General features: G+C 40.6%; 1 protein-coding gene across 1 annotated transcript in view; it reads right to left on the bottom strand.

Moving 5' to 3' along the window:
• Nucleotides 1-10,108: 10,108 nt before the first annotated feature.
• AGL (amylo-alpha-1, 6-glucosidase, 4-alpha-glucanotransferase) overlaps nucleotides 10,109-26,265 on the bottom strand; it is a 60,930-nt gene continuing 44,773 nt past the window's right edge. Inside the window, 10 exon segments of the mRNA XM_032219047.1 lie at nucleotides 10,109-14,726; nucleotides 20,099-20,232; nucleotides 20,328-20,421; nucleotides 22,079-22,096; nucleotides 22,098-22,128; nucleotides 22,131-22,173; nucleotides 22,513-22,643; nucleotides 22,646-22,723; nucleotides 24,682-24,715; nucleotides 24,717-24,795. Coding sequence (XP_032074938.1) covers nucleotides 14,609-14,726; nucleotides 20,099-20,232; nucleotides 20,328-20,421; nucleotides 22,079-22,096; nucleotides 22,098-22,128; nucleotides 22,131-22,173; nucleotides 22,513-22,643; nucleotides 22,646-22,723; nucleotides 24,682-24,715; nucleotides 24,717-24,795 — 760 coding nt within the window. The 3' untranslated portion in view covers nucleotides 10,109-14,608.

Genomic DNA, 26,265 nt, shown 5'->3' with positions numbered 1-26,265 from the left:
GTTTCAAAATTTTTTGGAACCTCTTCTGTAGGTGTGGCCTGCTTTCCGGGTCCACTGGTGGAACCTCTTCTAACCAGTTCGGTAGATTTGACGAACTGGTTCTACCGAAAGATGCCTTTTAAAAAACAAGTTTACATCCTATTCTTATGCATGCCAGTGCTGTGTGTGAGGTAATTTAAGGTGGTTCTGACAAGTGTCGTCGGCATCTTCATACCCGGTCACATGGGTGGCAAGCCACTCCCATTCGGTCACATGGGAGGCAAGCCACTCCCATTCGGTCACATGGGAGGCAAGCCACTCCCAAAAGGAGGCCACACCCACAGAGTAGATTCGAACAATTTTTGAAACCCACCACTGGCTGTGGCTCTGGGTGGTCAGTTTTCCTCATTAGTATGGACATTATCCTACCTTCCAACTGTTCTCCATCTTTCTTCTTGCTTATTATTTTTCCTTGGGGGCTTAAAGAGCAAGAAATGGTTAAATGGCAGCACCCTTCTTTGCACTCCCTTTGGTCAATTGGAGCACTGATGATGTTCAGTCAGGTTTTGACGTTGGCCAAAGCGAAGATCATCACAGATCAGCTTCAATGCGTTTCATATGTGACAGGGAAATGGAAATGCTGCGATGTGGGTGCAGACTATACAATATCTGCATTATTCCCTGCCAAGAAACCCAAAATCTGATTTAGATAATACCCCACCGCAAGATGGAAAGAAAATTAAATGTATGTTTGCCTTCTGTCATTCTATGGTACGATTATAGCTTGAAATTTGATGAAAATAACCACAAGTAGCAAAAACTGGAAAAAAATAAAGATGTCACTTGAAATCTGGGCAGGGAGACTGTAGTGTCAAAAGAGAGAAATCTGCGACCGGAATGCCTTCCGCATGTTAATACACAGAAAATCTACTCTCAAGACAACCCAGGAGAGCTGGAGCAGGTACATCAGACAGAACAAGCAGGGGAAATAATCATAGATCTGTTTTCTTTTACAAAGCTGAATAACTATTTAGAAGGGGAGAATCAATACCGAAAAGAAAGAGGCATTAATGGGTCATAAAAGCTTTTGGAATGAATCCACAGGCTCTCAATTTGCTAGTGTCTCTGTGGCTTTTAGCATTTTACTAAATAATTGTTTGGGCAAAGAGATACCATTTAACAACATCAGCCATACGAAAAGTTAATCCTGTGAGAAATAAGCCAAGCTGATTTGAATGACATTATTTATGGTAACGTCGTTCACATGATATCAAGGCACTGACATGAAATGCCTCTACTGGATTCATCAGTAATTAACAAACTGCCTCTTCATTATCCTCCTGTATTTCATTTCTCTTTGTAGCCAATTCAGTCCCTGGGCTCTGGGAAGAGTATGTAATTCTCCCTATCTATCCATCTGTCTTTCATTTCATTTCATTTTCCTTTATTTGTATGCCGCCCTTTTCCCTGGGGGGACTCAGGGCGGCTCACAATTCAAAAAGGGAGGGGGGGAAAGACAAACAGTATTCCAATATGGAAACAATACAACATATTAAAAGAGAGCACAACAGTCACACAATTCGGGTGGGGTTGGAATCTTAACCCCAGGCCAGCCGGGACAGCCAGATCTTCAAAGCGGCGCGGAAGGATTGGAGGGTGGTGAGGGTCCGAATCTCCACGGGGAGTTCATTCCAGAGGGTCGGAGCAGCCACCGAGAAGGCTCTCCTCCGGGTAGTTGCCAGTTTGCACTGGCTAGTAGATGGAATTCGGAGGAGGCCTAATCGATGCGATCGTATCGGTCTAGTGGAGGTAATTGGCAGTAGGCGGTCTCTCAAATACCCAGGCCCACTACCATGAAGGGCTTTATAGGTGATAAGTAGCATCTTGAAGCGCACCCGGAGATCGACAGGCAGCCAGTGCAGCTCACGGAGGATAGGTGTAATGTGGGTGAAGCGAGGTGCACCCACAATCGCTTGCGCGGCCGCATTCTGGACTAGCTGAAGTCGCCGAATGCTCTTCAAGGGCAGCCCCATGTAGAGCACATTGCAGTATTCCAGCCTAGAGGTCACAATCCACCCATCTCCATAAAATTTATTCAAAGGAACAAACTTATCTCGATTCATACAAGAAGGCACAAACACAAGTCCCAGCATTCAAAAATAAAAAAGAAGTTACTAAATGATCTGCTAGTAATAACATTTTATCGATGCACAGTGTTCATGAATTTGCATGAGGTTCGCTGTTAAAGATTGCCTTTTCTCTCTCTAATATTATGCTTGCAATATCTCATACCCATCTTTTGTGTTCTGGGCTTTCTGCTCCCTTTTTTTTTCTTTTCCACTGCAAGCAGTTATCTGTACTCTCATAGGTTTCTATGTTGCTCAGATAGCAAGAATAGGAATCTGCAAAAGGAGGTCACAGACTATTGTGGATCAGGGTTTCTTTGCAGTTTGGTCTAGTTGTTAACGTGCTGGTCTAGAATCCAGGAGATTGCGAATTCTAGTCTCATTTTAGGCATGAAAGCCAACCAGGCAGAGGTGGTATTCAACCGGTTCTCTCCGGTTCGGATGAACTGGTAATGGCAGCTGCAGGAGGCTCTGCCCACCTACCCTGATGTAATGCGTGAGCACTGCGCATGCACAGAAGGCGGTGCATCTGTGCAGATGAGGCGCATTCACGTTTCCGAACCGATAGGGAAGGTAAGTGAATCCCACCTCTGCAACCAGTCTCCCTCTGTTTCACAGAGTTGTTGTGGGGAAAATAGGAGAAGGAAAGAAGACTGTTACATTTTCTGCTTTGAGTTATTTAAAACGCAGCAAAGGCAAGATAAAAATCATAAATAAGAATAAAATAAAATAAAAGTAAATCTTGTATCGGAATGGTCAAAGAGAGACGCGACTAAGGAAGAGAATTATGGATAAATTAGCCCCAAAGAACCTGAGATTGGGTACTGCTTGTAAATGTTTGTGCACAGAAGGCCAAGAATGAAATAATTTCAGTGCTTATATAAAAACTGAGCTAGTAATATTAAAAACAATGTCCCCAATACTTCAAAGGAAATGAAAAGAATAGTATGTGCTACAGTTGGGGAATGCAATTCCTAGAAGTAGAATGAATGGTGCCATCCACCACAGATAGACTATGGACTGGGGATGTATCATGGTCTTATATTATGACATCTTCTCCCCTACTACTCTTCTTGCACTTAAACAGTTCCCACCCTTGATTTGTATTAATGTTGGTTTGGCATTATTTTGCTGCTGAGAAAATTATGGTTCTCAGGAATTGTCTCTGAATTCAAAGCAGTGGAATTTCTGAGTCCCAGAACCACCATTAGTAGAAAGGCCTCCTATTGTAGACATTGTAGTAAGTTGCCAGTGTTATACTCATGACTGTCTTGACTCATCCCAGAACTTCAGCACAGGAAGAGAATAGATTATTTATCATCATTTCAATTTAAGATCCAGACTGATATAGGATAAATCCTGATTTAGTTATAGTAGATTCTAAAGCTGATGAACTCTGCCTCAAATCCTATAACTGCACCAGGGGTGGGTTTCTCGCCCTGTTCCAACCGGTTCGGTTGGAACGGGGTCGGCGGCGTCCTCATGCACGCGCGCAGTGCACGCATGCATACTAGCGTCTGTGCGATGCTCCAGCTGCTCCTGGAGGATCACGCAGGCCCTGTATGCGTCCTGCACATGCGTGGAAGCACAGAACTAGTCAAAACCGGGTAAGGAGCGTGGGCGGGCGGGCCCTTCGCCGTTCCCAGAAGTTACCTACTTCCGGGTTCGCCGACCAACCGGTTTGCGGGGACCGCTGCGAACCGGTTGAAACCCACCCCTGAACTGCACCATTCCCACCCCCTCTTAAATATGCTACTACATTAATTAAACTGGAGTATGTTACTTATGATGACACTGGGCAGCATTAGCAAGAAGGGAAGAATAACACATACTGTACCTATTATATGTAAAAGTATATGTAGGAAGCTAAAGTATGTGAACATGTCAATCTCAGTCCCTTACATCTATCTAAAATCTTGGAAAAGACTGATAAGCGAGTACATTTTCTTCTTGTGGCACTCAAAAACCAAATTTATCATCATTTATATGCGTCTGTTTGGCTTTGTTCTGAGGCTTTCATGTCTATATTACTTTGAAAACAGCATTATATCACACAGTTTTATACCAAGGAATCCATCCTGTTTTATGGATCCTAGGAAATTTATTTGAAAAAGATTTTTAATTTATTTGCCCAGCAAACGTTTCTGTCTTTCTGCCTCACATTGGATCAGTTTTCATGCAGCTTGCACATCCCTGTTGATTTATTAGTAGAAATATTAAAGCATAGTGATGGCACTCATGCATCGCTTGTGGACCTCTGGTAAGGCATTGACTGGTTCCTGACAGAATAGAATGCAGGCTATTTAACTTAATGCCTTCAAGTCAGTTCCATTGTCTTCTTTCTAGGGCTGACCTAGAGTGACTGGCTCTCTTGTTAATTTAAATGCAAATAAGAGCTGGAGATGTAAAGACCTAAAAGAAGCTGCCAACTAGAGCCGAGGTGGCACAGTGGTTAAATGCAGCACTGCAGGCTACTTTAGCTGACTGCAGTTCTGCAGTTCGGCTGTTCAAATCTCACCGGCTCAGGGTTGACTCAGCCTTCCATCCTTCCGAGGTGGGTAAAATGAGGACCCGGATTGTTGTTGGGGGCAATATGCTGACTCTGTAAACCGCTTAGAGAGGGCTGAAAGCCCTATGAAGCGGTATATAAGTCTAACTGCTATTGCTAACTATCTTTCACTCTTTTCAAACAATAGAGACTATGCATGTCTAAAAAAGTGCCTGGACACTGCAACTTTAGCAATACTATTTCATCCAGGTGAAGGTATCCAGTATGGACTGGCTGAATGGGATTCTGCCAGTGGTGGGTTTCAAATTTTTTTGGAACCTCTTCTGTAGGTATGGCGTGCTTTTGGAACCTCTTCTAACTGGTTCGGTAGATTTGACGAACCGGTTATACCGAACTGGTGTGAACCGGTAGGAACCGACCTCTGGATTCTGCTATGAAATTGTTATTTAGAAAAGCAAACGGCTGTAGTATCTTTATTTCGGTGAAAGAAATGTCATCTATGTAGATGGTATAAGAACGGTACATAGAAGCAGGAGAGAAAGTGATGTGAAAATGACCCTTGTTTTTGATCAGGATGTACTTACAGAGATGTTTTATCATTTTTAAACCATTTTTTCTTAATATACACACACACACATACGCACATGCACACATGTAATGTATTCTCCCTCCCCAAAGATTTCAGATTTGCAAATTATATATGTAGATGCAACGTTGGAAATTAGTATCATTTAAGTATCAAGATGATACACCTTGTTGTTCTGAAAAAGGAGTGTGCACACTTGTGCACCTGTCTAAGTCCTGTGAGTACTTCAAGGTCAGGGGTGGGTTATGGCAGGCACTACTCCTGGTTTGCTCGTGTGTACACTGCACATGCGCAGTGCAATAAAAATTGTTCTGTGCATGCGCAGAAGCGCTGCCCAGAAAACCGGTTCCGGAGCATGGCAGGCCTGGGTCGCTGCCAGTTCCAGTAACCTAGGCCGCCCAACCACTACTGGTTTGGCCGAACCAGTCCAAACCAGTAGGAACCCACCATTGTTCCAGGTCCTCCTTATTCCTTCTGATGATCTTTTAGCCTTGTATTAAATGTGAAGTGCTACTGAAAAGGAACATCTTCCCTTTCAATGAGGAATGTTTGAATATTAATACATTTCTAAAATGCTGTTATGTAGTGGACTCATAATACAGTGCAATTGTTTTGAAGTTGGCTTAATCAATCAGTATGTTATCTGCTTGCCTCTTCTTTAATTTCCTTGACAATACATTCCCCCAAATATAATTTTATCCTGACTTTATACCCACTAGGTGCACCCACTACAGGCAGTCCTCATTTAGCAACTACAATTGAGGCTGGCAATTCGGTCATGAGGCAAAATGGTAGTTAAATCAGTGTTTTGCAATCTTGTTAACTTTAAAACCTTTAGACTTCAACTCCCAGAATTCTCCAGCTCTCCTGGCTGAGGAATTCTGGGAATTGAATTCTGCACCTCTTCAAGTTACCAAGGTTGAGAAACACTGCGCTAAATGAAAGGATGACCGTGTTTACAATCTTACTTCCATTTGCCTTTGTTTACAGATCAAGAAAGGTGATAAATGCCAGGCTTTGTTGCAAAGTTACTTTTTCCATCACTGTTATAACTGCAAATGGTTGTTAAAGAAACCTGTTGCTAAACAAGAACAACAATTGCATACAAACCCTCCAATGGCTATATTTCAGTATTACATATGTCGCAAAAGTTTTGCTTCTCTGCCTGATACCTGCCAATGTTTTTTTGTTATTATAGGCCCGTGATGGCAAACCGAAGGCACCTGTGCCACAGGTGGCACGCGAAGCCATAGCTGAGGGCACGCAAGGCGTTGCCCTATGTCAGCTCCAGCGCACGCTGGCCAGCTGATTTCAGGCTTCAGGAAAGCCTCCTGAAGCCTGGGGAGGGCTGAAGTAGACCGAGGAATAACGAGGCAGGAGGCTCCTGAGGTAACTCTAAACAGTTTATTCAAACAGAGAGGAACACAGAACTGGTAGGTAGTAGTTCAGCACCTCGCCCTGCTTGACAGCTATTTATATGGAGCTGTCAAGCAGGGTGACCAATAGACGCGCGTCTGACAGCCCGCGCTTAGCCAGCCGCGTCTTAGCCAATCAGGTGCGGCTTGGCTGTTGCTGGCTGTCAGTCGTACGTACGAGGACAAAACACGGGCGAAAACCGGCCGTACCAGAAGTCCAGAGGCTTCAGTGAGGCCTGCATGCATGCAGGAGGAGGGGAGTGGAGGGGAGTGCATGAGCAGGGGGAGGGCATTGCATTATGGTGTGGGCATGCATGTGTGCACTATCACACATGCGCACGCCCTTTTGGCACCCAAGCAGAAAAACGTTTGTCATCAGTTATAGGTAGTCCTCGACTTACAACAGTTCATTTCAAATTTACAATGGCATTGAAAAAAGGAACTTATGACTGTTTTTCACACTTAAAGACTATTGCAGCATTCCCATAGTCATATGATCAAAATTCAGCCACTTGGCAATTGACTCAAATTTATGACGGTTGCAGTGTCCTGGGGTCATGTGCTTACCTTTTGCAACCTTCTGACAAGCAAAGTCAACAGGGAAGCCAGATGATTTCCAGCAACTGTGGCAGTGGTGGGTTTCAAAAATTGTTCGAACCTACTCTGTGGGTGTGGCCTCCTTTGTGGGAGTGGCTTGCCACCCATGTGACCGGATGGGAGTGGCTTGCCGCCCATGTGACCAGATATGAAGATGCCGACGACACTTGTCAGAACCACCTTAAATTACCTCACACACAGCACTGGCATGCATAAGAATAGGATGTCAACTTGTTTTTTAAAAGGCATCTTTGGTTTGCGTTAAAACAACTTCAACACACGCAATGTTCTGATTGCACCACAAATGCAGTAGTCATCGTTACCTTCCACAGAGGCACTGAGTTTTATAAATGTGAGCATGATAGTGTAGAATAATCATATCCAAGGACCAGTGGTGGGTTTCAAAAAATTTTGGAAGCTCTTCTGTAGGTGTGGCCTGCTTTCCGGGTCCACTGGTGGAACCTCTTCTAACCGGTTCAGTAGATTTGACGAACCGGTTCTACCAAATAGGTGCGAACTGTTAGGAACCCACCTCCGAACTGTGGCAAGAAAGATCATAAAATGGGGCAAAATCCACTTACCAACTGCCTCGCTTAATAGCAAAAATTTTGGGCTCAGCTGCAGTTGTAAGTAGAGGACTACCTGCATTAGTTTTTATCTTGTTTAAAATTTTAATACAAATTATATTAAAAATGAATGTTTGTTGTTCATCCCAATTGCTTTTTCTTCATCCTCAAATGGCTTAAAAATTTGAAAGGCCTGTAGATGCTGCCTCTCTAGACCAGAATTGCTTCAGGTAATAAGATACCGAATGAAAATGAAGGTAAACAAAATGTAATTTTCACTGCGTAAGTCTGTAATTGAAGTTAGCAATGCATTTCGAGTATCCCTGAAATTAACTTACTTTTAATGCTGTGTTCTAATTTGGATGAATGAAAAGTTTGCATGCTTCCTTTATTCCTTCTAGCTCATAAAAAGATATTGGGAAAAGCATTTTCAAAGAATACTATGATTTAAATTCAAATTGCTATTAGGTAGTAATGTACAGGTGCTTTCCATGGCATGTTCTTATCAGCTATGATAAGTTGTTTTAGAGAAAATCACATGTCTGAACCTCAGCAACTTTTAAGATATGTAGTGTTCAACTCCCAGAATTCCCTAGCACCTGGGAGTTGAAGTCCACACATCTCAAATTTGCTGAGGTTGAGGAACACTTGAGTAAATAACACTAAGGAAGTTTTGCATGTTCTGGAATTGCTGATGGGTAGTTTCCTGCTGACATATACTTCTGCCATATTTCCCCTCTGGGAAAATATCTTCCTGCTTTTTTTAGCATCTTGCCTCCAACATTTACATCAGGGGTGTCAAACCCACGTCATCACGGCGGTGTCACATAATGTATCAGGATTCGTTGCCTCCCTTCACTAAACCAGGCGTGGCCAGCCTGTGACGCATCTGGCCCGCGGGCTGGGAGTTTGACAGCTGTGACTTACATACTTCAAGGTTTGCTGGTCCACCAGACTAGTTATTTTGTTTAAACCCCTCACAAAAAGCAAATTTGGTGAAGATGAATTGGATGAAGGCACCTGCTGACATTTTTGTGCCCTTCCATTGGCAAAGTTGGAGGTGGACCCCATAATTCCCCAACCCGTTTGAAACCACTAGCAATGCAACAGAAAATGTGCCTATACAGCAGTGCTCCTCAACTTTGGTAACTTTCAGATGTGTAGATTTCAACTCCCAGAATTCCGCACCAGTGGAAAACCTTTTGAGTTCAAAACATTTTGAATACCACTGCTTGTTAAAGTATTGCACCAATATTGCACAACAATCTTCTTACATTTAGTGCTTCATGCATTCATATTACTTAGAATTCTAGTCATACTGATTACATATAAAATAATATTTGTATATACAGTATATATACAGTGTATGTTAAAATCAGTCTGTAACATAAATCATCAAGTCTTGGAACATGCACAGCTTCTTCTATTCTGCAAAAACCAGCAATTTAAGATGTTTGAAAACTATTCAAAACTATTTAAATTCTGCTCCTTTAATAAAGAGTAAGTCTTACTGTCCTCATTACAGTAGTGCAAACAGCTTTATTCCCAAGGATAGTTACTGCTGCACTTTCTATAATACAATGATACACAAACTAAAATTTCTTGCCCTTAGACAACCTCAAAACAAAAAGATTGTAACATTTTGCCTGTATATTAAAAAAATAAGATTCTTATAAGAACAGTAACTGTTGCATTGCTGAGTATATAGAACCATGATGGCATGTGTGCCACAGGTGGCACATGGAGCCCTTTCTGTGGGGCATGCGAGCCGTCCCCTCAGCTCCATTGTGCATGTCCGTGCACATCCCGCTAGCTAGCTGGTTTTCAGATCTCTGCCACACATGCGCAGAGATGGGCGCATGCCGGAGACACGTGCCCAGTTTTTGGTCCCCAGAGGCTGCAGAAGGCCTGCTAGGCCCAAAACAGCACTCAGGGGGTTGCGCGCACATGTGCAGGGGGCGTGCAGGGATGTTGTGTGTGAATGCACACAAGGTGGAGCAGAAGGAGGGTGTGACATGTGCATTGCATTATGGATGTGGGCACGCTTGTGCGCACTGTTGCACACGCGCGCACTTTTGGCACACAATGACAAAAAGATTAGCCATCACTGATACAGAATATCTAATTAGACTTTGTCTTGTAAATGACTTTCCCAACACTTGAACCTTAGGATCCTTAAAGTATCAGGAACTTTTATTGCTAAAAGCCAAAAGTAGCCTTCCTATCATATTGGCGTGAGTAGAATTAAGCTGAGTTATGTTCCGTTCACTACTGGGATCCATAACAGGAAGCACGGCAGTTATGGAGAAATGAATACATGACAAGCAATATACCATTGTTAGATTTTTATTGAATGCCACTCACATATAGCTGCATAGTAGTCAATGTCGCAAAAATACCTGTAGCAGACAGACACACAAGACTCATGTGTGCAACAATTACACTTCCTATGAAACAAGCACCATTCTATTATTCCCTTCTGCATTGTTTTCAGGGCTGATAAGCACTAATGAAGTGAACGTTACAAATTAGTATGAACTGAAAAGCAGCAAAAAAAGATGTACAGATGTGCTATCCAGATGGCTTTGCTCCCTGGTTGAAAGAGAACAAAATGCTGATGGCTAGGATTTGCGGACTGGGAAAAAAAATTGTGCAACCGTTTGTTTGATCTGCCAACAAAAGTTTCATGAAACACGGTAGTGTACAACATAACTCTGCCAATTATTTTGCCAACTAAATTATATGTTATACGTATATTGCTTTAAGTGCTGCTAGAATGGAAATTTTAATCTGAACTTTCTTTTTTCTTTCTAATTAGGTTTAGGCTACAATGAAGGAAGAGTGAAACACAATTTTATAATTGTTGCAAGTACAATATTAATTTTTTACAAACACAGCTGTTATTCTTGAAATAGTTGTCTAATTTTAAAATTTTAAATCCTTTATATATATATACCATTTGAATACAGACACACCGTTGATATAGATTTAAGCATTTTTAAACATTATTGTGCTAAAATAACTTGAGAAATGTATACTGTATCAGACAGGACTGTGCAATTCATAATTTTATCAGAACAGAAGGACTGGTAACAAGTCACCCCTTTATCCTCAAGTACCTCTAAAATGCGAAGCTATGAAAATATTATGTAGATGACTGGCTGAGCATGAGGGAGGGGTCAAACACGATATCAGTCATGAGTCCCTTTGCATCCACAAGGGATCTAAGTCCAGCCCATCTTGAATTCCTGTGACTCTTATCTATTACCACTAGTACTTCAGATTCTTGTAGAGAGCTTAAGCTTGCAATAAACCTTCATATTCATTTGAACTGCCTGGATCTCCTGATTTCTCTGAAGCTTGACATATTGTCTAGTACACACACAGTTCTGAAGTTTTCTCAATAAAAGTCTAAATTATCTAGACAGACAATCCAAAGTAAATTTGGCACTGGAAGAAACAGTGTTTTCAAAGTCAGGAAAGAAAACTCATTTTGGACTACTTTTATTATTATTGATTTGGTAGTTCTAGAACAAGGGGGTTCCATTTTGGCAACTTTAAGACCTGTGGGTTTTAAGTCCCAGAATTTCCCACATCCATTTTCCGCTGGGCTCCACCAGTCCGATACTAGAGCTTTAATACTAAAATATATCAATTTAGAAATCTTTACTTTTGAACCTATTAGATTTTCTTCAAACATATATGACTCAAATCTAATAATTGCTAATACTAAGCTCTGATAGGCAGGGGTGGGCTGCCACGGGTTCGGGAGAACCCCTAGCTAACATTATGGCTGCTTCAGAGAACCTCTAAATCCAGTTGTCCAGTTGGCTTTGCTATTAACATCTAGATATTCTTATCTACCAAATCAGTTGTCTTAAATAGAATCATACCTGATTTCCAGGTAGGTAGCATGAAAACATTGTACATGCCAACTCTGAAATCAGTAGAATTGATGCTGTATGCTTCCAACTCACTGAGTTCAGGATCACCTCAATTTGTTTTTAATAATATGAATCCTAGTCCCAAGATATATTAGCTAGGTAAAATTGAGAATTTTAAAATTCTTATTCATATATCCTCAAATGTAATTTTTAGAAATAAATATGTCCGTATCTATTTTCCTAATAGAACTTTTTGAAATCCTAACCAAATACATAGAATTTTAATTAGACATTCATTTTTATGTCTCAAAAGGGATAGGAATGTCAAAAATTGAGATGTTATAATAGAAGCAATCTTTTATTAATGGTAAACTTACTAGTTATTAGATGAGATTCGCTGACAGTGATTGTTTATTAAATGAAGTAGTGCAAGTGTCAATCATTAAGTATTCTTAAATTATTCATAGTATGAAAGAACCAATGTAAACTTAAGTTTTAAAAAGCAATATACATAGCAGCTCAGTGGGATCTCTAAGCTGTTTATTGGCTTGTTTTACCACCAAATGGCCTTAAGAGAAAACTCCAGCTATAATTGTAAGGGCAGCCATAGCAAAGCTAAAATATTGATGACTGTGAGATGGCAGCAGAGAGCCACTTTTTTGTACCTTTTTGCTGCCCTCTAGTGTCAGATGGATTTTTGAAGACTAGATATGGTATCCCTACTAATAAACATAGTAGCAACAGTGCTGAAATGGAGTATCATTAAATTGTGTTATATCTATGCATTATCAAAGCAGTGATTTTTGCCATTGTCATCCCACTAAGCTAAAACTTGCTATTTCCTCCTGCAACAGAAAGTAACATCAGGTAGCCTAATCTGGCCTTTGCTGAGTAATTGCACTGAAATTATGGAACAGATGAGCTCTGGCTATTGAGTTCCAGATGATTTCACTAAACCTTAATTTAAAGTACTTAGAACAAATTGACTTAAATTGAGGGCTGGAATCTCTTCCAACCTTCTGCTAAAAAGCAATTGCCTTCCTGCTAAGTTCCACTAAGGGCTAATGCACAAACAACCATCAAGTTGGGAGGCCTGTAAATAGCTCCTTGAAATAGTTCAGAGTGGCAAGCCTTTTATGTAGATGAGCCCAGTTCACTAGGTTCTCCTTTCACATTATTATAGTAAGCCCACATTGAAGGAGATCCACAGTTGTGGATAGCTGTGATGTTGCAATTTTGGTGGGAGTGCCTGTGCAAGTAGTGAGCAACTTGAACACTACTTGAACGTCATTTTTAAAAAAAACTAAAGTTGTGGCTCCTTTCAAGACTTCTGCAGAAAGCTCTTCGTCTTACAGACAATTTATTTCCGCCCCCAATCCTAATTCATTTCAGTTATATATATACATACATATATATACAATAAATTAGATTCTAAATACAGTAATTGCTTTTAACAACTTTCAAAAGTTGGCAAAATGCAAACTTAGTACATGAGACTCTTTTACTCCTACATTATAACCTGAGTAAGCTTGGTATTTTATTGTACAGCATGGACAAACAATTACATGCTTCAAAGCAAAGTGTGTTTTTATAGGCGCTCATTGTATGTTAAATTAAAGTACCCTTCTCCACTGGGTATGCTTTGAGATTTTCAATGATTCTGAATGAGCAGTGCAAGGGCTCCCATTTGGAGCATATAAGCCACAGAAAACCAAAGTCTAGCTCCAAATTAATTATGCCCTATTGTAAAAAGAAAATAGAGGGAAAGGTGTCTTTAAAGTTTTTACAAGAAGGTAAGAAAGGGAGGGGGAAAAGGTTAAAGGTATATTAACATTTTGTGGATAGAGTGGGAGAGATTCCTCCCTCTTACTCTCAAAATACTAGAATCTAGGGTCAGCTAAATGGTGGGACATTACAGTAGATAAAAGTTATTCAAACAGCATTGGGAATTTGCTAACACAAGGCATAGTTTTGGTAAATTTCTTTTGGAAGGGATTTGACTCATCCAGGATTAATGCTGGTTAGCCATTCTAACCAGCATTTCAGTAATGGAGGTAATGGGCTTCTCTGGATCCCTTCCCAAGTAACATTGAATGGGAGAGAGCTCTTGTATTCATGTCCTGCTTAGCAGGGGGATATTATTTCTATAGCATTGCTACTGGGGAGCAGAATATGGGACCACTGGTCCGATGTACTATGCTTCTAAGGCTCTTAAATGTAAAATGCAGGTAGCACTCAAATTACAACTGTAATTGAGACTGCTATCGTGGTCATAACTCGTGATGGTTGCAAAATAAAGAAAAGGTGATTTTACAGCCTTTTTTACAGTAGTCTTTAAGGGAACATGGTTGTTAAAGAAGCAATGGTTTGCTATGGGTGCAGTTGGCTGAATAGCGAAAGTAAATGCCAATTTTTGGCAAAAACCATAGTAAAACATGGTCAGGTGGCTGTAGGCCACTGCAAACAGCCATAAATGCAGCCTACTTGCCAAGGGCCTGGAGTGCAGTCACATAACTGTGGCGGGACCCACTGTCAGAACTTTGAATCTGAGTTATCAGTATCCCCCAAGTAAATTCATTGGAACTAAGCAATTGGTTGTAAGTTGAAGACTACCTATATAGAGGTACCTTAAATCAGGGCTACCATTCTAATTGGTTTCTGAAATAGAACATGTGGAAATAGAAGATACGTGGCATTTGAAACATATCAAAGTCTAATTTCTATGCTTTTATACTTCATATACATATTGAGCATATTTTAAGATACACTCATTGATTTTAAAGATCCTGAGTGATTCTCAAATGATGAACACTCGCACAGTCCTAACAGTTGCCAAGGAACAATAGCATTAACAACGTCTATCATGTGGGATTTTTAACAATAGACAAGCATTGTTATTTGCATTCCAGACAAAAGCTAGCAGTTTTATACGACAGACAATTACTGTTACAAATCATAGAGAACCTCAAGGACCACAGCAATTGACCAAGCCTGAGTTTCACAGCTGAAGGGACAATATTGACCATTCTCATTAGTCAATTCTGGAAGCCCTTTCCAAGGAGACCTGCAGAAAACCAAGTTAACATATTACCATCTGAATAACATATCTTAAACGAATACAAGATAATGTCAGGGCAGATATGAGTTAGACAAATTAATTTCCCTTTTGCACTATATTTCTAACTAGCTCTTATATTTATTAATTTCTATTTATAAGAGAAAGAGGAAAATCCGATATTACAGAAAAAAAATGGAACAGCTCTGTGTGCACAAATTTTACACAGCACCCATCCATCCATCCATCCCTCCATCCATCCATCCATCCATCCATATGGAATTCTGAGGGATATTCAATTATGGCATTTCAGCTCTAAATGGAATAGAGGGATATGATTTGAAAGGGAGAACAGATGTACTCCTTGACTTATGACCACATTTGGGGGCCAGGATTTCCATTGCCAAGCAAGACAGTTGTTAAGTGAGTCACCACTGATCTTACAAACTTTTCTGCCCTGTTGTTAAACAAATCACTGCAGTTGTTAAGTGAATCACATTATCATTAAGTGAATCTGGCTTCCTTCATTGACTTTCTTTTTTCAGAAGCTGAATGGCAAACACATGGCTGCGCGATGATGCTGCAACTGTCAAAGTACACATCAATTGCCAAGTGCCCAAATTTTGATCATATAACTGTGTCAGGATCAGTGGTGGGATTCAAATAATTTAACAAACGGTTCTCTGCCCTAATGACGATCTGGGTAGGTGGGGCTCGGTGGTCATGTGACTGGGTGGGCGTGGCCAACTCAAGGTCACGCAAGTCGATGGGTGCTTCGCCTTAGCTGTTACAATGTAATAAGGGTTAACGGAGAGGCAGTTTCTGTAAGCAGGGCAATAAAGATTAGGCTAGAAACACACCAGAATGTTTCCTTCCTGCCTTCCTTACAGGATTAGCCCTATAAAGTGGGAAAAAAACAAAATGAGATTTCTTCCAACAACCTGTTCTCTGTACTACTTAGAAAGTTACCAACCGGTTCTCCCGAATAGGTGCGAACCGGCTGATCCACCACTGGTGGGATGTTGCAATGGCTGCAAGTGTGAGGATCGACAGTCAATTTTTCTCAGTGCCATGGTAACTAATGAATGGTTGTAAGTCGAGGACTGCCTGTACATGAGTGATATGTCCCAAAAATGTGCTTTTTCAAAAGGGAACTGGACTTTATTGTTTTTCTTTGAAGACGTTTCGCTTGTCATCCAAGAAGCTTCTTCAGCTCTGACTGGACGTGAGGGTTCAGAGCTGAAGAAGCTTCTTGATGACAAGCGGAATGTCTTCAAAGAAAAACAATAAAGTCCAGTTCCCTTTTGAAAAAGCACCTTTTGGGACAACCATGACCTGGATGACTGAGAATCTCCATAGACGTGAAGGTGATATGAACAACACAGAGCTGAAATTACCTCAGCACAGTGGTTCTCACTTGTTGTTCAGGGACTACTGAGGGTTAGAGCATCTGTGTAAAGCATTTGGGGGGGGGAGAAAACCATTCTGTGTCCATATCAGGGACATGGAGGCAGTGGGGGCAGAGCCTCACCACTGTCATCATGAAAAGAAAAAAAAATGTAAAAGGAAAAAGGCTGAGGTAGTTGCTGCCAGAGTCACAGTGGATGACTATGCTTAGTGCTTAACTGTTTAAAAAAGCCTCTCAAAAACTACAAGAGGAGGCGGGAGAATGAGGTGCCTCATCTAGTCTGACTTTATGATCACTCGAGCAGAGCTAAGCAAGGTTAAAAGCCGAAAAATTCCTGACGTAGATGAGGCAAGTGGTTCTCTCGCCTCCTCCTCTAGAGGGCACTTTTTAAGAGGCTTTTTTAAACAGTTAAGCAGAGTCATCCACATGGTGACTCTGGCAGCAACTAGCTCAGCCTGACCTCAGCTCTTGCCTTTTTCCTTTACGTTTTTTTTTCTTTTCATGATGGATTCCATATCAATATATTTTCCTTTCCTATACAGTCTGAAATAGAAAAATCTGCTCGGCCAGTGCACTGGTTTCCAAAGTATACAGGCCTCACTTCAGACATTAATGCATGCAAGTTACTGCACTGGAATCCTAGCCAGCCAACTCACCTCACAGGATGGTTGTTGTGAGGAAAATAGGAAGGAGTACTAAATATGCTTGCCGCCTTGAGTTACTTATAAAAACAATGAAGGTGGGATATAAATTAATGAAGGATAAAAATAAGTGTTCTCAGACACTACCCAACCAATAGTGCAAAGCTATGCATACTTGTTAGGGATGTAACCCTAGTCTTGGCTTGATAATGTATATAAGCCATGATTACAACAAATGTATCTGTTACTTTAAATGTAAGAGAGAGGTAATTGGATGCTATTGCTTTAAGCAGCCATATAAGGAAGTAGGAACTAGTATGGAGTTCTCTCTGATGCTCCCTGATGCTCCTGATGTTTCCTGAGTTTACTGATTCTACTGGTTCTACTGTTGTTCCTGATGGTTCCACCACAAACCGTGTTCGACTAAAGGGCGCTCGATGAAACCGCGTAGCTGACGTCATCACAGCGCGACAACAGCACGGAGAAAAAAGCACGCTGTAAACGCTAAACCTAAAATTAACCCCTAAACCTAAACCTAATCCCCTAAACCTAACCCTAAACCTAACCCTTAACCTAACCCTAAACCTAACCCTTAACCTAACCCTAAACCTAATCCTAAACCTAACCCTTAACCTAACGCTAAACCTAATCCTAACCCTAAACCTAACCCTAACCCTAAACCTAACCCTAACCCTAACCCTTAACCTAACCCTAACCTAACCCTAACCCTAACCCTAACCCTAACCCTTACCTTAACTTGAATTGGCTTGCTTTCAAAGCGCTATTTAAAGCGCCCTTCTTTCTCCGCGCGTCGCTGTTGTCGCCCTGTTGATGACGTCAGCGACGCGGTTAATCGGCCGCGCTTTAGTCGAGCGCGGTTTGTCGTGCCACAGTTCCTGATAGTTACTGACTGTTACTGTATGTGGCTTAGTAATTGGAGAGAAGACCGTGTATTGGATGGTGGCTAGCCTGTATGTTAGTTACCTGTCTACATGGTAAATCATGAGTTGAGCAATTGTAACTTCAACGTATTGTAAATAGACTGTTTATATACTACAAGACTGCTTATAGCCTGATTTCGAAGACTATCTATTCTATTTTGTTACGGCGAGTAAAGCTATTCTGACTATTCAGCGACTCACTAACTTCTGCTGAAGAATTCTAGTCTCCTAACGGGGATAGACTTAACAATACTAATCCAGTTTCCAGTCAAAAAGCAGCAACCTTCTGACCGAATAATTTTATATCTAGAAAAATCATCTTCTGGAAAAGAAAGGGGATGTAGCTCAAGTTCTTGCTTTTTCCTAACCTATCTGAAACGTTGAGTTTCCTCATGAATCTCAATTCAGAGAAACTCTCTGAAGAACAAACTCAATTAGGATATGAAATAGAACACCCATTAAGACCCTCGTAAACCTTAAGCACATTATTATTGCGTAGCAATCCAGATGATTGTGACTCAAAAGGTATTCCCTGAACGTATATTTTTCAATGCGCTGCAGGGAATTTTATTTGTCCAAAAGCACAAGTAATCTTTTGAAGATCAGCATCTACTTTATTTCCATGTGTGACTGCAAGAAGAAAATTTACTTCGCTGATTCCCTAACTTCCAGTTAGGTGCAATTTATTGATATTCAGCCTATTCCTCAACACCTGACTGGTTATTGCATCTGAAAGTAAAACTAAATACCAGACTTGGTACTGTTTGCAGTGAAAAAAAAAAAACCAAATTAAAGTCCAAAATTGATTTCATGTCTGCCTTTGCATGATTCAGGTTCATTCAGCACTGTACTAAGGTATCTATAATTGCTGTAACTGTTTGCGTAATAAATAGCAATAATATCCGATATACATTTAATTTTAAAATATTCAAATTTGATTTAACTTTTCAGATTTTTTTGTTTAATTTGAAAAACATTTCATTTGCTCCATGACTTACTTTACTTTAATAAGATTTGTATGCCGCCCACTCCCTTGGGACAAAAGTAAAAACGTATAAAAATTTTAAAAATACAATTGTTAAAATTAATCTATCATCCATTCAATCAAATGGGCTGGATATTCATCAACAGCCCCATGCCTGCCGGAACAGCAGGTCTTGGTTGCTTTACGAAGGCCGGGAGAGTGGTGAGGGTCCCGGATCTCGGCGGTAGCTCGTTCCACAAGGCCGGTGCAGCTACAGAGAAGGCCCTCCCTCGGGGAGCCGCCCAGGCCGGCATTGTCCGGTCGATGGCACCCGGAGGAGGCCCCACCTGTGTGATCTTATTGGTCGTTGGGAGGTGTATGACTATGAATTATGCATGCATGTACAACATGTAGGAAGTGTGAGCTCTTCTGGTTGTTTGGTGCCATTTTCCTCCCTTTCCCATTCTTGAACGCTGGCAGGCACAGATATAACATAGTTTTCCTGATTCTGAATTCAGGTGCTACTAATAGTTCTCCCTAATATAAATTACTTTGAATTGAGATATAAAAAATACAAAAGTAAACAGTGACATATGAAACCTCCTAATTATTTCTCGCTGGGAAGAACTGTATCAGTTCCTTTTACAGGAAAGAATAGCCTATAAAAACTTTTATCATTCAAGGTATTTTATTCTGTGTATGAGCTCTGTTGTGGCCAGCAGGAGCCATTGGAGCTGCCACCAGACTCCGACGCGAGGGCCCTATGAGTCGGCTCTGGAGGATGTGGAGGACCCTGGAACAGGGTTCCGACTCCGAGCAGGGTGCAAAGAGACTGGTTGGCCACCAGGTGGCGCCTGAGCCTTGGACCAGTGGGGAGGAGACAAGGGAGAGTGATCCAGAAACCAGCAGTGAGTTGTTCCTGGATGCACGCCATCAAAGAGCTAATAGGCGTAAGGAACAATTACGCAATTACAGGAGGTAATTGTGCTCAGCTTGTGGTCATGAGGCTCCTCTCCAGACTATAAAAAGACTGCTTGTGACATGCCCCTTTTGCAGAAGTCAACGCATTGACTAAAGAGAACGTAACTAACTTGCAGGCTGGATTGCCGCCAAGGTTTGTCTGAATTGCTGCCAAGGTTTGTCGGCCTTGCTGCCAAGGTCCTTATCTGTTTGTTTGCTTGGCTTTCAGCCACCGAGATTCTGGTCTTGCTATTAGAGGATATTCTAATTAAGCTTGTCTCGGCTTTCGTTACTGGACGGAGGAGGGGGTCAGAACAGAGCTCTATCTTGAACATTGGCAGAACTTCTGTCTTCATTCTTTTTTATTTTTGTATCATACATATTCAGGCAGTATCAAAATATCAAAATATATATATATCAAAACCGATGTTCAACAGTAACATTTTATATTGTATAATAAAAGCTACCTCTCAAGATGAACATAATGGCGAGAAAGAACATTCTTAATCAAAAACACAGTCTCTGCATAGATCTCTGGACCAATTAACTTGGAGAAGTATAGTTTGGCACGAAGGAAATATCCAATTGGCCAAAGCCATTCCTTAAAAACAAAACAAACAGAATTGAGGATACAGTGCTTCAATATGAAAACTGAAAATCTAAAATCAATTGATAAAAGGACTGATAAAGTATAACACTTATCAGGTCCTTGATGTAATTGAATCCTTTAGACACATTATAATTATCATTGTCTAAGGCATTATCGTAAACACCGCAATAAACCATATCACTAGGAAAAAAAATTGAGTCAATTATATTTCTGAGAAAGACACATCAAGTTTATGAAAAATCCTTAGGACAAAGATCATTAAGATGGCTTTCACCATTCATTTTTATAGGATTTTAGATCTGGTGTTTGTTTATATTAGTGAATCTTATTCTCACGTGGAGTGTATTTACTTAGTCAGACATTATTCACTGCAACGAATGTAAACGTGTCAATACTCTTTATTTGCAGTGAATTGCATTAATTAATACAACAGTGATGCTGCACTAATATACTGATGTGATGTTCTATGACGTTGCTGTTTAAAATATTCAGTTCCAATTAGTGGATCTTATACATCTCAAATGTACCCTCTTGATAGGATCAAGAAAACATAATGATAAAATGCTGCTTGAATCCCTTTTGCAATATCTTAAGACCAGAAACCAGGATACAGAGGAAACTAACATGAAAAAGAATAGTTGTCAGCCTGACCCAGTTTTATAAAATCAATCCCATCACAATAAAAATAAAAACTTTTAGGACTCAGGCCTCTGGCTATTAATTAAGTCAATCTATCTTCAAACAAATATTATTTACGCTATAGAATTTCTTTAAACTATGATGATGGACACGAAAATTAGTACACTTGTAGCAGACTCAACTGTTTATGAAACTTAACTCCTATTACAGTGAGGTTCACCGACAAATGCGTGCTCGACAAAAGCGCGCTGATGAAACTGCGGCGAAAAACTGCGAAGGGTCCGAATTGCGCCGATGAATGAGCGCAGAAGCGCGCCGACAACAGCGCGCCGACAAAAGCGTGCCGACAAAAGCGCGCCTTCAACAAACAAGTAATAACAACCTAATAACCTTAACCCTAACCCTAACCCTAAACCTAACCCTACCTAACCCTGAACCTAAACCCTGAACCTAACCTTACCTTAACTTAAATCACGCTTTTGTGGGCGCGGTTTTGTCGGCGCGTTGTTGTGGGCGCGTTTATGATGTCGCGGTTTTCTTGCTGCGGTTTCATCAGGGCGCTTTTGTCGTGCACGGCATTTGTCGGGTCACATTACAGTGATAGACTTATTCATTACACTAGGTAAGCCTTCTTATGCAAACCATGTCTCCATCATCCAACAGCACTTAGACTTTACATACCGCTTCACAGTAATTTACAGCACTCTCGTAGCAGTTTACAGAGTCACAATATTGCCCCCCAACTATCTGGGTCCTCATTTTACTGACCTCGAAGGATGGAAGCCTGAGTCAACCTTGGCATACTTGGCATTGGCCCACCCGCCACTCACCCTGGCAGAATATGCATACTCCGGATCCCATCAGCCAAGGAGGGGTTTAGAAGAGCTTTTTTCTGCCATGACTTTGGACTATTATCTCCCTCAGCATCCCATTTTCTTGGCCTTCCCAAAGAGCCGGAAAACTGGCTTTGCAACTGGGCATGGGATCCTTATATGGTTATCCTGTTTGGAGGTGCTGGTAGATTAGTACAAGATCTTACATCCACCCTGTCTAGGCACTGGATTTTATCTGCTTTAATATGAATTTTCATGTTTTAGCTTTTAATGTCTGATGTTTCATGTTTTAATCCTATAATTGTTTTATATTCTTTTGTGGGGTGGATCGGTGTTGGTAATTTAATAAATAATAAAATACTTACTCTGGGTCAAAGTTTTCATCCCAGTGGACCAAGTAATTTTTTCTCTAACGTTTCAGTGCTTTCCAAGCATGCTCAGGAAAGAACATTTCAGGTGCCTTGATTTTTTTTTTTAAAGTAGAAAAAGATATCACATGTAAACACAGAATACTAAAAAACATAAAAGGTACAAAATTGTCCTGAAGTTATATCCCATGTTATAAGTAACATTTATTTCGCGAACTTATTTATTGAAGAGCATGATCCATAAGCGTTCCCTGCTTTGTTTATAGTCCCATCTACTCCACTGCTTCTCCCAGCAAACATCCCCTTTGTATCTTCCAACATTTTACCAATTTTTTGATTCAAAGTATTCAGAATTGCTAACAAAAGTGCCAAAAACACATGCAAAAAAATAAATAAAAATCACGTGTCATTTTAAAAACCACAATACGCACCACAACCATTGCTATAGGGAAATTGGGCCTCAGCTGATAATCACACCAAGGACTTGATGCTCCGTAGCTGTCTTTGTATATGCTCCGCTTATGAACCAGAGTTGGATGTGTCTCGTTGGGATCATTTGGTCTTCAGAGACAAAAAACAGCTTTTCGAAATGGGCTTGGATTTTTCTGTTCCACTGATCGTATGTAAAGGTCTCGTCTCTCCCTGGAAAACAACATCAGTTTTGTGCAATTGACTGACACAATAAAAAGAATCATTAAGGACACATCCTGGTAGTTCATAGCTGTGCTGTAATTAGAAAAATGATGCTACTACAATATATTACCTAAAATTCTTCAGATTCGGTGTTGTTAACTATCAATTCTGAACTGGGACAACTGTTTCCAAGGCAAACTGAAGCCCACTTCATCTGGAGGACCATTAATAACAACAAATAGTAATTTGATCTAAACAAGTATTTTACCTGACTAAAAACCGGATGGTTTCAGAGCTGGCTTTATCACCGTATAGGATAGAAGTTAGGCATACTGCAAAGGCCAAGCTTCCCTATGCCTAAGCATGGAGGTAGCAAAAATGGCTGATGGAAAACAGAATTTAGGACTGTCGATATATCGGTGTGGATGGAATCAGATGGATGAGGAAACTATATTTTTGAGTTATAATATGTCCTCTGTATCGGTCCCAAAAGTGCTTTTCAAAAGGCAATTTGGACTTCTTGGTTTTTTTTCCCCTCAAAGATGTTTTACTTCTCATCCTGAAGAAATGAAGAAGCTTCTTGAATGAGAAGCAAAACTGTCTTTAAGGGGAAAAGTCCAGTGCCTTGTGAAAAGCACCTTTAACCTGGCTGATTGAGAATCTCCGTAAATTCTCTCTTATTGGGTAGAATTCATTTTCTCTTTCTTTGCAAGTATCCTGCCAAGGCAGGTTTAGAAGTGGAGACATGCCCTGCTCCTATGGCAGATGTATAGTATATCTCTTCCCTCTCCCCGAGTCCTCTGGCCACGTATTTTTCAAGGTCCATTGTTTTTCAGTAGCTGGAGAGTCTTTCACTGTACAAAAAAAAAGTCAATTCTTCCATTTTTCTTGCTATCAGATCCAGGCTCCTGGATTAGGAGGAATAGCAAGAGAAATGTGTGTGGGGGTGCCTTTTTACCCGCCCCACCAAAAGTGAAAATGTTCACTCAGTGCTTGATAGGTGCTGTTGAATGGGCATGCTTTTAATGTTACATAAGGCTGCTGGATACGTGTTAAAAATTCACCCCTGTGGACAAAGAGCTGCAGAGCCTAATTCACAGAAGGAATTGAACTGCGTGGGAGGTGCTATAGCTATAAAGAACTATATATCCCCCATGGGAAGGAAACAGTCTTTCAACCATGTCGCTTCTGCATTACTTCCTGCTTTCTTTCCCATAAGGACAACAGCTCTTCAACCACGCAGTCCACCTGGTTAACCACTGCTTTCCTACCCCCCCTCCCATGGATTAGGTTCTTCAGGGTACAAATCATCCTGCTCCCTTATCGTAGGGACGCATCTAAATTATGCGGTGATGGGGTGGGAACGGAGAGGCGATTGCTTCATTTCAAGTGAACAAGCCGCTTTTCCCTGCTTTACCTTCCCTAAAGCTTATCTGGATGTATCTTCTTTTTTCTTAACTATTATTATTGCTGCATTTGGGTTGAGCCGAACGTCAACAAAAGCATTCTGTTCTGACTCTAGCAATAGAGGTTGGCTAACAATCTATGTCTATATTTGTGCTCTTTGCCTTAATTTTTTTCTTCTCAGGAATTGTCAGAGCATTTCTCCACTATATATGCAGGCAGCGATAAACAGGCCTGTGAGTGAGATTATTTGTTATCCTGGCTGTAAATCAGCATGAATGAAGGCTTAGGGGAAACAATGGAACAGGCAGCCAATTATATAGCTTGCTCCCCTTTAATCTTCAAAACAATCCCACGTAACTATGTGAAATGTTCATTTCTCTTCCATCCACCATTTCTTGATTTAGGGAGCACTCTAATCCAGCTATCTCCTGTTGGAAGTCATAACCTCTCTGTTGCGTTTTGAGTTGCTCAAAAAAAATCTAGTGTGAAACATTTTGGGCACTTTATTACTATTATTAGTAAATGTCATTTTTGAATACCCCACAGCCATATTTGCTTACCATGTCTTTTCACAGTAACTCCAGGATATGGAAATAACTTCCTTCACCGACAATTCCTGTAACCAGCGAACTGTTGATTGGCATAGACCAACAATTTCCACAGCAGAACCATCTCTAATAAAAACAGCCACAGCAGAAAAGTAAGTTGCACTTCCATTACCAAAAGAAATTTTTGGTTACTATTTAGTGGCCATGCCAAGAGCACACAACTCAGATTTACATGTATAGATGTATATTATGGAAGAGGGCAGGGTGAATGTGCTAAGATAATGATTTTTGAAACTATTTTGATATTGATAAGAAATGCACCAGACAATTCAGAGAGGTAGTAATTGGCTAGTGATACCAAGAGTTAAATTTGGATCTCAGGATTTTAGACTCCTTTGGATGTACATGAATAATTTATGGAACAGTTGTGGATTCATGTAAATTTAATGTCACAAACATGGCTTCTCTTTTAGATGTTTTTCAGACTTGTACGAGATTGACCATGTTAGGTTAAACCAATCATCTCAAGGGCTACAAGCTCTGTTGCACAATATGTTGAAAGATTCACTCCAAAACTGGACAGGGAATGAACTCAAATTTGGCGGGACAATTTATTTAACATATATCTGCACTCGCACATGTATAACCTTTAATAATTTATTATTTTCACACACCCATAGGATAGATTGTTTCTCTCATCATATATACATACATTCTTCTTTACCTCTATAGCAAAGCAAACCAACAGGAACTATGGGCAATGGGGTTTTTATTTTAGTCTATGATTGCAAAAAAAAAAGAGGAAGTGACTTTGCACTCTGATATTGTGGTTTTCTCTTCGAATAACCAGAAGGATGTTTTCTTCCTGATTCCCCTCCAAAAAGAGGAAACAGTGGAGCTATTTTCATTAGCAGAAGAAGTTATCTGTGCCACAGTCCTCCCCCCCCCCCAGCCCGCTTTGGAATGAAGGAGAACAGATAGAGAGTGCAAACAAGATAGGAACGATCAGGCAGAGATGGGGAAGAAACTGAAAAAAAAAGTGAGAGGAATACTAAGACCAGGGTTAGAAAAGCAGAAACTCACGAAATAAAAACAGGCTGAATTTGCACTCCTGTCCTAACCCATGGTTTAGGGTTAGGTCATTTGGAAATCAGGCCATAGCAAGTCCAGTCATCCTTCCTTTGAATCAGAACTGGATTGCATATTCAATTCATGTGGAAATCTAGTGTTAATATGTCAAAAATCTCCAATTGGGTAATTCATAGATGCTCGTTTCAAACGAGGCCAATCTTGCCATTTAACTCAGCAAAACACAGATAAAATTTAAAGCTGCTGCTGCTGCTGCTAGATTTAATGTTTAATGCAAACAGAATGGTTTAAAATGATTTTTCATGAAGAACTTCTGTATTTTAAATCCAGACGATTTCAAGCAAAATTCCTGCCTAGAAATGCCTGCATGTTTATAACTCTTTGCATACATTTTATATACACATCTATCTAAACTGAACATGAATATCCTTGAGGCAATGGACAGTTTTTCCATGTGTTTAATTTAGCCAATTTATTTTTCCATTGAACCAGCATTTTCCACTGAAA

Source organism: Thamnophis elegans, chromosome 5 (assembly GCF_009769535.1).
Source record: "Thamnophis elegans isolate rThaEle1 chromosome 5, rThaEle1.pri, whole genome shotgun sequence".
NCBI classification, from domain to species: Eukaryota; Metazoa; Chordata; class Lepidosauria; order Squamata; family Colubridae; genus Thamnophis; species Thamnophis elegans.
Note: the sequence above shows the minus strand (reverse complement) of the source record. Positions and strands in the feature narration are given on the sequence as shown.